Source organism: Amblyomma americanum, chromosome 1 (genome assembly GCF_052857255.1).
Source record: "Amblyomma americanum isolate KBUSLIRL-KWMA chromosome 1, ASM5285725v1, whole genome shotgun sequence".
Classification (NCBI taxonomy): Eukaryota; Metazoa; Arthropoda; class Arachnida; order Ixodida; family Ixodidae; genus Amblyomma; species Amblyomma americanum.
Window position 1 is genome coordinate 547971567 of NC_135497.1, and position 15905 is coordinate 547987471.

General features: G+C 45.4%; 1 protein-coding gene across 1 annotated transcript in view; it reads left to right on the forward strand.

Annotated features, from left to right (window-relative positions):
- Positions 1 to 15905, forward strand: part of LOC144116315 (tRNA (34-2'-O)-methyltransferase regulator WDR6) — a 273947-nt gene that overhangs the window by 227624 nt on the left and 30418 nt on the right. The window contains exon 22 of the mRNA XM_077651056.1: positions 13395 to 13529. Coding sequence (XP_077507182.1) covers positions 13395 to 13529 — 135 coding nt within the window. The remainder of the gene's footprint in view (positions 1 to 13394; positions 13530 to 15905) is intronic.

Below are 15905 nucleotides of genomic sequence, written 5' to 3' on the forward strand. Positions count from 1 at the left end.
ACCATTTGGTGTGCAGGTTGTGACAACGTCACACGGTCACGTGACCTAGATGACAGGTGGGCCACCCACTTTTCTCGACACGCCGGGTTTGCTGCTGAAAAGTACCCTTAATGCTATCTCATTAAAAACAGCAGTGCCGGTATCAGGCCTTTTTCAGCTAGAATCTCCTCGTTTTGCTGTCCGCATTGAGTGTTCCTTTTTATTATTCACGGATTGTTCGTGAGCTGTGCAGCAGAAGTGTTGTCGTCAAAGTATCACGTGGAAGATCTGAAACGATTTGTGCATTTAAAGAATAACAGGATACATTTTCTGGGCATATTCATGAGGAACGTGTGACATATTGCATACCTACCAGTGTACGCACGTCTCTTGCAGCCTTGTCACTTCTGCAAGCTCGCAAACTTCGGCACAATGAAGCTGCTGTCCACTGCAGGGACTTTGAAGGAAGGCGAGGCAAGGTGCCTTTTTTGCCGCCCTGGGTGCTTTTGGAAAGAGGTGCCCCATACCTTTAGGAAAAATAAGTGATACACTGTGAGCTCCGTCAGCGCCCACCTGCCTTTGTAACCATTAACGACTTGCTCGCAGCAGCTAATGGTGTCCTGAGGCTCGTAATGAAGCCCACAGGGTTAAAGTTGGGTCTTATAGCTGCTTGAATCATTTGCACGAAAATGCATATATCCTCGCGGGGCACTAAAATACCACTGCACCAAACCTGTCTTCTCCAAAGCATAGCCCACATATATTAAAGGGGCTTTCAATAAAAGTACGGTATTCCTGGGATGTTAAAGGGGACGCCTCTTCACAAACATCGTCCAGCAAAAATTTTTTTAAATGCTTTTTTTATAAGCTCAGTTGTCTGTAGTCAAAATTTGAATTTCAGCGTCTTCGCGCCTTTCCCTCTACTCTCATCACTTTTTGCACGCTCAAAAGTCGGCGCTTTTCCACCAGCCCCACCACCCACACACACGGGAATTTCCTGGGTGGCGGAGCTTCCTTACCCGCCGGAGCGATGCTGCTGAATGGCTGTGGCCATGTTAGCTGCGTGACGCCTGAAGGAAACTAACCAATAGCCATCTCTGAACAGAATTACGCCGGAGCATGCGACAGAGGAGGGTGCAAGCATGAAACAGAAAGGACTCGCCAACTTTCGCACGTGATTGTGGCTTCACTGCTGCGTGTAAAAGTGTATTATTTGGCTCGGGCATTTATGATTAGAGAATGTAGTGATTGAACGAGGTTATGTACTCTCCTCAGAAGGTGTTTCAGAGCCCTTTTAAATCTCCTGTATCCCTTCATTGCATTTAGTTCGTAACACACACCCAATACATGCACTTTGGTCTACACATTTAAGTAATAGTTACACTGCAAACAAAGCTGGAAATAGAGAAAACAATGCACCAAAAACCAAAACCTGCCATGCTGGGCATGTTGTGATGATATCACAAGGTCCACCTGACCTCTCTTGTCCAATCAGCGAATTTTTTTCTCTTCTCAGACAACGGCAGGGTTCTGGTATGACGACGACTCTAATGCTATTGCTATACAAAAAAAAACAAACAGATTACCCCCCCCCCCCCTTGCAGGTACACGATAAAGATGATCAGCTTCTGCCTCTCAGTTTCTTCTGGCTCATGATTAAACTGCACGAAAGAACAGGGACAGAGACAAGAAACACGTACACACACAGTGTGCAGTGTAGGTACACGATAAAGATGATCAGCTTCTGCCTCTCAGTTTCTTCTGGCTCATGATTAAACTGCGCGAAAGAACAGGGACAGAGACAAGAAACACGTACACACACAGTGTGCAGTGTAGGTACACGATAAAGATGATCAGCTTCTGCCTCTCAGTTTCTTCTGGCTCATGATTAAACTGCGCTAAAGAACAGGGACAGAGACAAGAAACACGTACACACACAGTGTGCAGTGTAGGTACACGATAAAGATGATCAGCTTCTGCCTCTCAGTTTCTTCTGGCTCATGATTAAACTGCGCTAAAGAACAGGGACAGAGACAAGAAACACGTACACACACAGTGTGCAGTGTAGGTACACGATAAAGATGATCAGCTTCTGCCTCTCAGTTTCTTCTGGCTCATGATTAAACTGCGCTAAAGAACAGGGACAGAGACAAGAAACACGTACACACACAGTGTGCAGTGTAGGTACACGATAAAGATGATCAGCTTCTGCCTCTCAGTTTCTTCTGGCTCATGATTAAACTGCACGAAAGAACAGGGACAGAGACAAGAAACACGTACACACACAGTGTGCAGTGTAGGTACACGATAAAGATGATCAGCTTCTGCCTCTCAGTTTCTTCTGGCTCATGATTAAACTGCGCTAAAGAACAGGGACAGAGACAAGAAACACGTACACACACAGTGTGCAGTGTAGGTACACGATAAAGATGATCAGCTTCTGCCTCTCAGTTTCTTCTGGCTCATGATTAAACTGCGCGAAAGAACAGGGACAGAGACAAGAAACACGTACACACACAGTGTGCAGTGTAGGTACACGATAAAGATGATCAGCTTCTGCCTCTCAGTTTCTTCTGGCTCATGATTAAACTGCGCGAAAGAACAGGGACAGAGACAAGAAACACGTACACACACAGTGTGCAGTGTAGGTACACGATAAAGATGATCAGCTTCTGCCTCTCAATTTCTTCTGGCTCATGATTAAACTGCGCTAAAGAACAGGGACAGAGACAAGAAACACGTACACACACAGTGTGCAGTGTAGGTACACGATAAAGATGATCAGCTTCTGCCTCTCAGTTTCTTCTGGCTCATGATTAAACTGCGCGAAAGAACAGGGACAGAGACAAGAAACACGTACACACACAGTGTGCAGTGTAGGTACACGATAAAGATGATCAGCTTCTGCCTCTCAGTTTCTTCTGGCTCATGATTAAACTGCGCGAAAGAACAGGGACAGAGACAAGAAACACGTACACACACAGTGTGCAGTGTAGGTACACGATAAAGATGATCAGCTTCTGCCTCTCAATTTCTTCTGGCTCATGATTAAACTGCGCTAAAGAACAGGGACAGAGACAAGAAACATGTACACACACAGTGTGCAGTGTAGGTACACGATAAAGATGATCAGCTTCTGCCTCTCAGTTTCTTCTGGCTCATGATTAAACTGCGCTAAAGAACAGGGACAGAGACAAGAAACATGTACACACACAGTGTGCAGTGTAGGTACACGATAAAGATGATCAGCTTCTGCCTCTCAGTTTCTTCTGGCTCATGATTAAACTGCGCTAAAGAACAGGGACAGAGACAAGAAACACGTACACACACAGTGTGCAGTGTAGGTACACGATAAAGATGATCAGCTTCTGCCTCTCAGTTTCTTCTGGCTCATGATTAAACTGCGCTAAAGAACAGGGACAGAGACAAGAAACACGTACACACACAGTGTGCAGTGTAGGTACACGATAAAGATGATCAGCTTCTGCCTCTCAGTTTCTTCTGGCTCATGATTAAACTGCGCTAAAGAACAGGGACAGGGACAAGAAACACGTACACACACAGTGTGCAGTGTAGGTACACGATAAAGATGATCAGCTTCTGCCTCTCAGTTTCTTCTGGCTCATGATTAAACTGCGCTAAAGAACAGGGACAGAGACAAGAAACACGTACACACACAGTGTGCAGTGTAGGTACACGATAAAGATGATCAGCTTCTGCCTCTCAGTTTCTTCTGGCTCATGATTAAACTGCGCTAAAGAACAGGGACAGAGACAAGAAACACGTACACACACAGTGTGCAGTGTAGGTACACGATAAAGATGATCAGCTTCTGCCTCTCAGTTTCTTCTGGCTCATGATTAAACTGCGCTAAAGAACAGGGACAGAGACAAGAAACACGTACACACACAGTGTGCAGTGTAGGTACACGATAAAGATGATCAGCTTCTGCCTCTCAGTTTCTTCTGGCTCATGATTAAACTGCGCTAAAGAACAGGGACAGAGACAAGAAACACGTACACACACAGTGTGCAGTGTAGGTACACGATAAAGATGATCAGCTTCTGCCTCTCAGTTTCTTCTGGCTCATGATTAAACTGCGCTAAAGAACAGGGACAGAGACAAGAAACACGTACACACACAGTGTGCAGTGTAGGTACACGATAAAGATGATCAGCTTCTGCCTCTCAGTTTCTTCTGGCTCATGATTAAACTGCGCTAAAGAACAGGGACAGAGACAAGAAACACGTACACACACAGTGTGCAGTGTAGGTACACGATAAAGATGATCAGCTTCTGCCTCTCAGTTTCTTCTGGCTCATGATTAAACTGCGCTAAAGAACAGGGACAGGGACAAGAAACACGTACACACACAGTGTGCAGTGTAGGTACACGATAAAGATGATCAGCTTCTGCCTCTCAGTTTCTTCTGGCTCATGATTAAACTGCGCTAAAGAACAGGGACAGAGACAAGAAACACGTACACACACAGTGTGCAGTGTAGGTACACGATAAAGATGATCAGCTTCTGCCTCTCAGTTTCTTCTGGCTCATGATTAAACTGCGCTAAAGAACAGGGACAGAGACAAGAAACACGTACACACACAGTGTGCAGTGTAGGTACACGATAAAGATGATCAGCTTCTGCCTCTCAGTTTCTTCTGGCTCATGATTAAACTGCGCTAAAGAACAGGGACAGAGACAAGAAACACGTACACACACAGTGTGCAGTGTAGGTACACGATAAAGATGATCAGCTTCTGCCTCTCAGTTTCTTCTGGCTCATGATTAAACTGCGCTAAAGAACAGGGACAGAGACAAGAAACATGTACACACACAGTGTGCAGTGTAGGTACACGATAAAGATGATCAGCTTCTGCCTCTCAGTTTCTTCTGGCTCATGATTAAACTGCGCTAAAGAACAGGGACAGAGACAAGAAACACGTACACACACAGTGTGCAGTGTAGGTACACGATAAAGATGATCAGCTTCTGCCTCTCAGTTTCTTCTGGCTCATGATTAAACTGCGCTAAAGAACAGGGACAGAGACAAGAAACACGTACACACACAGTGTGCAGTGTAGGTACACGATAAAGATGATCAGCTTCTGCCTCTCAGTTTCTTCTGGCTCATGATTAAACTGCGCTAAAGAACAGGGACAGAGACAAGAAACACGTACACACACAGTGTGCAGTGTAGGTACACGATAAAGATGATCAGCTTCTGCCTCTCAGTTTCTTCTGGCTCATGATTAAACTGCGCTAAAGAACAGGGACAGAGACAAGAAACATGTACACACACAGTGTGCAGTGTAGGTACACGATAAAGATGATCAGCTTCTGCCTCTCAGTTTCTTCTGGCTCATGATTAAACTGCGCTAAAGAACAGGGACAGAGACAAGAAACACGTACACACACAGTGTGCAGTGTAGGTACACGATAAAGATGATCAGCTTCTGCCTCTCAGTTTCTTCTGGCTCATGATTAAACTGCGCGAAAGAACAGGGACAGAGACAAGAAACACGTACACACACAGTGTGCAGTGTAGGTACACGATAAAGATGATCAGCTTCTGCCTCTCAGTTTCTTCTGGCTCATGATTAAACTGCGCTAAAGAACAGGGACAGAGACAAGAAACACGTACACACACAGTGTGCAGTGTAGGTACACGATAAAGATGATCAGCTTCTGCCTCTCAGTTTCTTCTGGCTCATGATTAAACTGCGCTAAAGAACAGGGACAGAGACAAGAAACATGTACACACACAGTGTGCAGTGTAGGTACACGATAAAGATGATCAGCTTCTGCCTCTCAGTTTCTTCTGGCTCATGATTAAACTGCGCGAAAGAACAGGGACAGAGACAAGAAACACGTACACACACAGTGTGCAGTGTAGGTACACGATAAAGATGATCAGCTTCTGCCTCTCAGTTTCTTCTGGCTCATGATTAAACTGCGCTAAAGAACAGGGACAGAGACAAGAAACACGTACACACACAGTGTGCAGTGTAGGTACACGATAAAGATGATCAGCTTCTGCCTCTCAGTTTCTTCTGGCTCATGATTAAACTGCGCTAAAGAACAGGGACAGAGACAAGAAACACGTACACACACAGTGTGCAGTGTAGGTACACGATAAAGATGATCAGCTTCTGCCTCTCAGTTTCTTCTGGCTCATGATTAAACTGCGCTAAAGAACAGGGACAGGGACAAGAAACACGTACACACACAGTGTGCAGTGTAGGTACACGATAAAGATGATCAGCTTCTGCCTCTCAGTTTCTTCTGGCTCATGATTAAACTGCGCTAAAGAACAGGGACAGAGACAAGAAACACGTACACACACAGTGTGCAGTGTAGGTACACGATAAAGATGATCAGCTTCTGCCTCTCAGTTTCTTCTGGCTCATGATTAAACTGCGCTAAAGAACAGGGACAGAGACAAGAAACACGTACACACACAGTGTGCAGTGTAGGTACACGATAAAGATGATCAGCTTCTGCCTCTCAGTTTCTTCTGGCTCATGATTAAACTGCGCGAAAGAACAGGGACAGAGACAAGAAACACGTACACACACAGTGTGCAGTGTAGGTACACGATAAAGATGATCAGCTTCTGCCTCTCAATTTCTTCTGGCTCATGATTAAACTGCGCTAAAGAACAGGGACAGAGACAAGAAACATGTACACACACAGTGTGCAGTGTAGGTACACGATAAAGATGATCAGCTTCTGCCTCTCAGTTTCTTCTGGCTCATGATTAAACTGCGCGAAAGAACAGGGACAGAGACAAGAAACACGTACACACACAGTGTGCAGTGTAGGTACACGATAAAGATGATCAGCTTCTGCCTCTCAGTTTCTTCTGGCTCATGATTAAACTGCGCTAAAGAACAGGGACAGAGACAAGAAACACGTACACACACAGTGTGCAGTGTAGGTACACGATAAAGATGATCAGCTTCTGCCTCTCAGTTTCTTCTGGCTCATGATTAAACTGCGCGAAAGAACAGGGACAGAGACAAGAAACACGTACACACACAGTGTGCAGTGTAGGTACACGATAAAGATGATCAGCTTCTGCCTCTCAGTTTCTTCTGGCTCATGATTAAACTGCGCGAAAGAACAGGGACAGAGACAAGAATCACGTACACACGCAGAGCACACACACACACTGCACTCTGTGTGTGTACGTGTTTCTTGTCTCTGTCCCCATTCTTTCCCGCAGTTCAATCATGAACGAGAAGCACCAACTAGCCCGCCAGAAAACCCTTCTTCTGGCATGTGTTTCAACTTGTTGAAAGGTTCAACTTCTGTTGAACGGTACAAACAAGCCGATTCGCGCATGAACACACCCTGCTTACTGGTGGGCATCTTACAGAATGCTCGGGAACTAGTTTCGGGGCCTCGCTCGAGAACTAGTTTATAATGTATGATAGCTGTGATTGACGCGCATACAAAAAAGAGGATACACAGCACACAAATTTTTGCTGAGTATCACCTGTCATGCTCGCATTGTCAAATACACAATACAGACTGTTTGTCCTCTGCCTGCTTCACATTCTCAGGTTTACTCTGAAGGGTTGCCCCTTCGGCATTAGCACGCACAAACACACGACACTTAGTGAAGCAACCAACACGATCAGTCACGGGCAATCGGCCATCTTGCTTTTAAGTGTAGTACTTGGGAAAGCCCTCTTGCTGAATTTCACCTGGGGCCCAAGATAAATGACGAAGAAAAAAGCAAAGAGGAGGCCTTTGTACTGCTCTCCTTACACTTTAAACTCCCTGTTTCAAATAAAGTTTTCACCGCCACCTATATGCGGGTTTTGCGGCATTAGGATTTAGGTCGATGGTATTTGGTCGCTGCCGAATATTCGGAAATTATGAAATCAAATAAGAACCGAATAACAAACATGTTCGATTCGTTTTCGAAATTTAGAATATACACCTCTACTTTTTATCCTATTTTTGTTGCGGCTTTTGTTGATGCCAGGAAATAGATTGAGGATAATTATTAGATACGAGGTATATACTGTAAAAACCGGGCTATAGGTCGGACTGGAATATAGGTCGAGCCCCTAACTAACCAATTCTAAAAATAAAAAAATTTTTTCAATGGAAAAAGTATTAAAAGACACCCTTACCTTGAAACAAATGCGACTCAGCAGGTTGCACAATGGTGACAGTATTTATTTTCACTTATATGCTGCTCATATGTACATCTGGCCATTTTTAACGGTATCGCGCAACCATGGACCCGCGTATTTGTTTCTGGCACTCAGAGCAAAGCCCTTCCTCTTCATGAATCGCCGCACCCAGGATGGCGAGCCCTTGAATTCTTGAATTGCGCCCTCGTTAGTCTAGAGGCACGCGCGACCTCTACCACTTTCATGCAGATGCATTCGGCAGTCACAGGCAGCGATCCCACACGCAGCGCAACCTTTCTTTCCAATCCGCCTTTTTCATATTCCTGTGCTGCCACCTCGCGTAAAACGCTGGAAGCTCACTCGAAGGGTACTGCGCGCCCAACCCGGCCAGGCTGAGTGCCGCTGCGGAGCACGTTTTGTTGGAATCTGTCAACGATGGCGTGTCCTGGGCAGCACCTGGTACCTGGAGGATTTCTAGGGTTGACTGATGGCTCGGTGCGAAGTGCGAAGCAGGCTGTTGTGCCCACCGAAGAGTAAATTCTTCATTATCTCCGGTCAACCGGCATGCGATGCGAACGCCAGCTGAGCAAGGGCCGCCGTTTCAGAGATGAAGGCTACATTCGGAACATAATGTTCAATGAAATATCCCCGACCAGTGAGGTTGGCGTTTTCCGCTGTGTATGCCTGCCATCCATTAAAAGGTGGATACTACATCGTGCACGCCGTAGTACAGAAAACGACTGGGGACAACAGTTTTCACAAGCAATCGTTGTGCTCAAGCGCTGCCGAATAGCTACACGAACTACAAAAGCACTAGCGTACTCGCAACATGGCAGCTCTGCTAGAATTTCACTTTATTTTCCCACAGCACACCGCTGCATAGGTTAAACAAGCATGCTCATTCATAAAGACGAGCGCGAGGGGCGCACATTGAATAATTCTGGCGATATCACACAGCGCTCATCATGGATATGATGCGAACACACGCATAACGCACTTTCTTCTTCTTCTGCCTCTTAATACATGGCACATACCCACACCGGGGGATTGGCCAGGGTGTAGTGGCATAAACAAGGAAATTTCAATGGAAGATTACGACAAAATTCTAGCACCATGCGTGAATGCTCTCGTAGCTTCTTTTTCGTTGTCCGCTCCATCCCGCGTTGAAAGCGGCTCACAGCACTTGCCCATTCGGCCTTCTTGCTTGAGAAAGCAAAAAGCGTCGGAAGGAAGTCTAAATGCCGCAGTGACATTCGAGGCCTTCCTGGCCATGAATAAAACCTTTCGTGATAGACTGCACATGCATTTAAACGCAGTACCTCGTCCGTACCTGTCAGAAAGTGATTCCCGCACAGTCTTGACGTGCTTGACGGTGCCCAAGGGCGGCCGCGATCGTCGAGCCGGCGAACTGCTTTTATCCACGCTTCGCGTCGAAGGCGGTCCTGGGAAGCGTTCGGAAAGCGAAAAAATCCGAGTTTGCTTCCCTTCATATACAGTGTTGTGCGTTTTTATCGTGAACACTTTAAAAAATTTCCCCGCCTCAACCGCTGGCTCATTTGCCGTGAACCTGCACACAGAGCATGCGTATTATGGTAACTTTTGGATCATAGCAAGTTTCACAACGGTGCTTACTTAGTTGAGCCGTGCATGATGCGAAAACGTAATCGGCTACGTAGAGATCGGCAACCAAAACCCGCAGACGACGCTTTTTCGCTGAAGGGCAGCAGTGGCACCATCTGTTTTGGGCAGTGGAAACCGTCACGACAAGGCCGCCGAGGCGAGCATTGCAAACAATATTCTTTAAAAGGTAAAGCCTCGTTAAATCATTTGTTCTGATATTTTTCCGCTTAATTAGTCGAAAATGTTGTAAGCGCTTCAGTAGAAGCAGACGAAACGACAGGAACGGCATATTCAAACGGCCCGCGCTCCTTGCAGCGCTCTCCTCGACGGCCTTGTCGTGACGCTTTGCGCTACCGCAAACAGATGGCGCCACTGCCGCCCTTCAGCGAAAAAGCGTCGTCTGCGGGTTTTGGTTGCCGATCTCTACGTAGACGATTATGTTTTCGCATCATGCACGGCTCAACTCAGTAAGTACCGTTGTCAAACTTCCTACGATACAAAAGTTACCATAATACGCAAGCTCTGTGTGCAGTTTCATCGCAAATGAGCCAGCGATTGAGGCGGGGAAACTTTTGAAAGTCTTCACGATAAAAACGCACAATACTGTATTGGGCATTGCAGCCGTATGTAACACATGTCGTATGCATCGCCTAATGCGTCGCGCTGAACGCCCGACAGCTGCAGCAACGCACCCCGCGTAAGAAGCCGGTTTGTTTACACTTCCACGGCCGGTCTCGAGTGGAGCGCGCGACCCTTCCAATATGTTTCGCGACACCGCCGCCAGGGGATGGGCGCATGCGCAGTCGCGTCATGAAAAAGGTGGATTCTGGATATGCTGCGGTCCGCCCACAAAATGATGTCTTCTTCTGGTTGCTGCAAGTTGTAATAGGCAGCTTCTGCCTCCCACGACGTCCGACCTCGTGAATTTGGATCCCACTGGTGGCATGTGGTTTTTCTTCTAAATTATCTTATATCTAAAAGAATTCTCCAATTAATTTTCTCTCATCAACACAAGCCACAATAGAAATAGTATTAAAAGTAGCATTCTCCTATGCCTTTCGTGACCTCAAAGACTGTTGGCTTCTTCCACAGAAATTTTGAAGGTAAGCCTTTTTCTCTCGGAAACTAGACATGTTGGATGCCTTCTCACTTTAGGCCACACACAAAATGATTATGCAAGGCCTGGTCGACGTAGTTGTCAGTTGCATGTCTGGGCGGAATTCCGCAGCAGATTCCGCAATACTTCCATTGTCTCAGTGACAGAGCTTGTAGAATTTCATTATTTCTGTGAAGACTGAGAAGGCTGTGGTGTCAACTGTTCTCTGATTAAGGTTTGCAGTGTGTTGATTGCACAACAGCTCTGGTACTGAATTTACTTACATGGTGGACCTCTTTAAGGGAAGCACCATGCAGTGGCAATAAAATGACCATGTAATATCTGACAGCATGTTTGCTAGTTATACAGAATACAACTTCCTGTGCACAAATTCATGCATTGCAAAGTGTATAACAATGCTGCCTTTAATTTCTTTTTTAAGACATGAGCCTTACTTGCCTTATTGAGCAAAAACCCATCTCTCTCTCTGTTTGTGTGTGTATGAAAAAAGAGAGTGAGATAACACTTGATGGTACCCATAAAAGATGACGTCGTGATGCTACCTGGCTGGTGGCGGTTAAATTAATGATTCGTCGTGCGAGGTTGCTCGACAACCTGAAATACACAAGTCCCACCGGTGGCAGCGCCTGCCATCCCAGGGCAGTGGCGCACTGCTTAACCGCTGCACCAGAAGTGGTATGAGGACTCTCAGGCTGCGTGGCATTGAGTTTCCAGCTGCGTGGCATTGAGTTACATCATGCCGCAGCGTGCGGCGACTGCATTCGCCAAGTGTGTGGGCGGGCTAGGGCCTTCTCACACATACGCAGTTTTAAGTGTCCCTGCTGAGTTTTTTTTCTACGAAGCTGTGGCGCATAATTTTCTCAGGTTTGAAAATATGACCCCTTTTTATGGTTTATTCATGCTTAGGGCCCCTAGTTTCTAGTAATTGCATGAAAAGCAGTTTTTGCTGAATTTTGTGTAAGCGGCCACGTTCTCCTTTTTTTGTGTTGCGGACATCGGTTGGAATGACTGCAAGATGCACATTTAGTCATCTGAGCTCTCCTGAGAGCTGGAATCTAGTAATAAAGTCCTTCTGATGCCTTGACATGCTTGCTCTCCCATTCTCTCAAGCAAGCTAGCACATCAAGTGCAGCAGTTCTGGCAGTCACAATCTTCTATGGGAACTGTCACAATACTGGCGGTTCTCAAAAGGAATATCGATAGTTCAGGCAAAAACCATTTTTATTCTCGCGTCACACTCAGCATCACTGCTTGGGCCTGTTGCGGTACTGGACTGTTTCATTCCTGGCAGTTGGGTGCCAGACTCTTCCATGGCTGCGTCCCGCTTGCGGGTATGATCAGCACAGCAGGTGATGTGCACTGTGCACTGGCGCATCATAAGAGAGATCATTCCGTTGCTTGAAACCAGTCTTCATATGAGAAGAATACCTGATGCTGGATTATGACAGTTATCCTAGTTTGCTTTCTGTTTTCCTTATTTCTGGGCCAATGTGTGGCAGCATCGATGCCTGTTGAGTAAAAGTACGCCGAAATTGTGTATTCCAATGGGTAAACCCCGAGCAAGGTCTTGCAATGTTTGTAGGTTTGTGCCGAGTGAAAGAAGTGAATAAAAATAAATTAAATATCTGCAACTGGGATTCGAACTCGCAGCGGCGCAAACAGATCAGCTTCACTGGCCACTGCACGAGAGCACTAGGCTATCACCGCAGCTGAGCACGCCTTGTGTTAACCTGCAACACACTTTCGTGCTATGCATTACACATCGTCTTCTTCATCAGTACTACTATCAAACTAATACTCGTGCTTTGAGCTATGTGGTGATAGTGACAGAGAGATGTGCGCCGCATGCGCTGGCACGGACAACGCTGTGGCAGAATCATGGCCCGAGAGCAATACGCGTTGGCATTGACAACGTTGCTGCAGAAATGCGGCACTGTATCATAGGCCGCCACCATATATTGGGTAAATTGGCATTCACGGTGAAAAAGTTGAAGACGCGTAACTGGCTCTCTGGGTGAGTGGACACCTCAATCGTGCTTCAGGTACGCGGCGGTAGTTGGATCCACCTGGAAAAAAATGTGCTTTCGCACTTATTTCATGCTTAGCAATGCTAAACCGCCAGCCATTATTTTCCATGTGTTATGTTTTCTATGGATTTTTTAACTAGCAGAAAACTATGGCCCTTAGCCATACTTGATGTCTGGAAGAGTTAATGCCCGGTAGAACAGCCACTGTAATAAAACTGTGGCCTTTCATTTTTAATTTTTGAGCAGCATTCTTCCAGCAAGAAAAGATGAAGTTGCAATGATCGGGCTGATTTTTACCTGGCTGTGCCCGAAGGTGCAACTCAAGGTTTTCAAAAAAACTTTTGTCAGCCTTAGAGCACACACAGTGTGCACTGCAGTATGTGTGGCTAAATTTCTGTTGCTATTACTGCTGTATTGGCCTTGTGGTGGTTTTGATTGTTTGCTGTTCGGGTGCGTCTGCAACAAGTGCTTGTTCTAATGCCTCTGTGCATTGGTTTATAGACAGGATGCTGCTCGTAGTGACAGGCGGTGATGACAATGCCCTGGTTTTCACCAACTACCTCCTCACTGAGGACAACTCGATCGTGGTCTTGGAAGAGCAGGTCCTCAGCAGCGCACACTGCACCCAAATCACAGGTGGGTGGTACTTGCTTTCTGTTTTTCTTATTTTTTGGGCAGATGTGTGGCAGCATCGATGTCAGTTGAGTAAAAGTACGCTGAACGCTTTTCACGTTGCGGAATGTTGAGGAGAGCAAAGTTTTAAGGTATTCCTTGTACTGGTCAAGCATTATAAAAATTTAACCTTTCTGTCTATCTTTACTTTACGACAGAAGCTCTAGTAAACAAAAACTAAGTTGACGGGAAAAGACACAACAGCACTATGAAGACAGGACAAGAAAGAACGAGACAGACCCTTGCACTAACAGCAACCAAATGATTTATTGTGACACGTGAGCCTACATGTAAAGGAAAAACAAGAATAACAAGGAAAAGCACAGAGCACTGAAAGCCGGGAAGAATTATTCTGCTTCAGTGATTTAAGGGGCAGAGCACTGAAATTTTCATAGCGTATTTTTGCTTCCGAATGATGCATAAGACACGAGTAAACATTAGGAATGTGCGAATAGTGTTTTTTTTTTTGTTCAAAGATAGCAGTTTCCTTAAAGTAATTTCAAAGCAAATACTTCAAATTCTTCCTGGCACGCAAAGAAGGTTGAACAGCACGCGAGCCATTCTGAGAGTCCTTTATTTTTATAACATAGAAGGCCATTACATGAAAAAAATGGTGCATTGAAGCTGTGTCAAATTTCTGCAGAAATGGCCATCGGGAATTGGAAAAGTCGACGTACATGCGGAGCCGACGTATTTGTGGCGTGTGAGACCTATGTGTTGGAGGTCTCACTCCTGGTCTGAAAGGACTATAGACACCTAACTTTATTGCATGACTCCTTCTTTAAAATGATGCGTTAGATATTAGAATACATGGATCACCACATTGTATTCACCTGCGACCGCAAAGTAATTTATAACTGATTTTCTTCTTTTATGCTGTTTCAGTTTCATCGACTGAATGATGGCTGTGATGTGCAGTTGAACTGTAGGTCACATGAGTCACGGAAAAACTGCAGTATAAATGCTTACGTGTAGTTTTAACTGACTACAGCACTTAAACCAGCCTGTTTCAAGAGCTAGAATTACAACAAACTAGGCATCAGCAGTTATATAGCCGTTTATTTTTTTCTGTGCCTCACAGTACCTTTTACATATTAGTGGCCTTTTAGGCTAGTAGGTAGGAGGGGGATATAGAAACTGCGCACACTTTGCTGTCACCATCACGTGGTGCCACATCCTCTCTTGCTACTATCTAGAAGAAAGAAAACCATCATTGTTTTTCTCTAATCACGTGGAAGGGTACAAGTAAGGCTCATGACACTCCATCAAAATAAATTCTTTTGGCAAAGCACATAATAGCACTCAAAAGTTTCTCAAGTAATAATGATTGCGAATGGAATCACTGGGACCTGGAGGCCGTATTGTATACTCCAGCTCACTAATTCCTTGCAGCACTACCAAAGCTGCAATGAATGCAAAGGCAACGTTCTGGCGCTGCATAATGTCGTGCCAGTGCAGAATGGTCATATTGGATATCGTACGCTAAAAAGAATAGCGTGCTTCTTAGTGCACTTGTGCAAAACGCTATTTCAAATTGAGCATTACTGTACACTCGTGTTACGTGTGCTAGTTCCGAAGTTTGCCGTGCATGGCTCTTACCCGTGCTAAAAAATCATTTCTAAAATGATAGTGCCTTTCGAAGCAGGACCCCTCGCTTCGAACTGTATTTATCATTGGTAGTGCCGTTTTCACTATGTTCACTGACAATGAATGGGGCACTGGGCTTTCGCTTCACCTCATCTCGTCTATAACAACACGTGTGAGTAATCAATTTGCTTAGTTTTTTATTTAAAGCGACAGTTCTGCCGTTTCTAGGCTTAAGAGGAGTGCCGATTTGTTGACAAAAAATGGTTCCCTTTCTAACAACCCGATGGTGCCACTCGGCTGAGCTTATCTTTGCGTTGCCATTCGCATACGCTGAACTAAATGTGGGAATGTGATAAAGCTGTAACGTGCCACAAAATGCTTGCGTTTAGCATACGTAAGCATGCAAACACTTATGATAAGTAGACAGCGGTGATTTATGGTCTTTTCTAAAAGTATCTGTGCATGCCGCAAGCGTACAAGGCACAGAGGTACGCACTTAGCGCTTTCTCCTGATTGGTTGAGGAGATCTCTATCTTCCACAGTGGTGCAAGGAACTTATTAGATGGAGTAGTACAGAATAAGCAGTGGGATGGTACTTGAGTTACCTGTAGCTGCTGATGTGATGTAAATATTGCCCCTTCCGCAGTCTATATGTAACAACGAACGTTTTGTCCTCTGTAGAAGGTGTCTACATTCAGCACAAGCACATTTTATGAGGAAAGGAAGAAGTTTCAATTGTGTCCAATCACACGC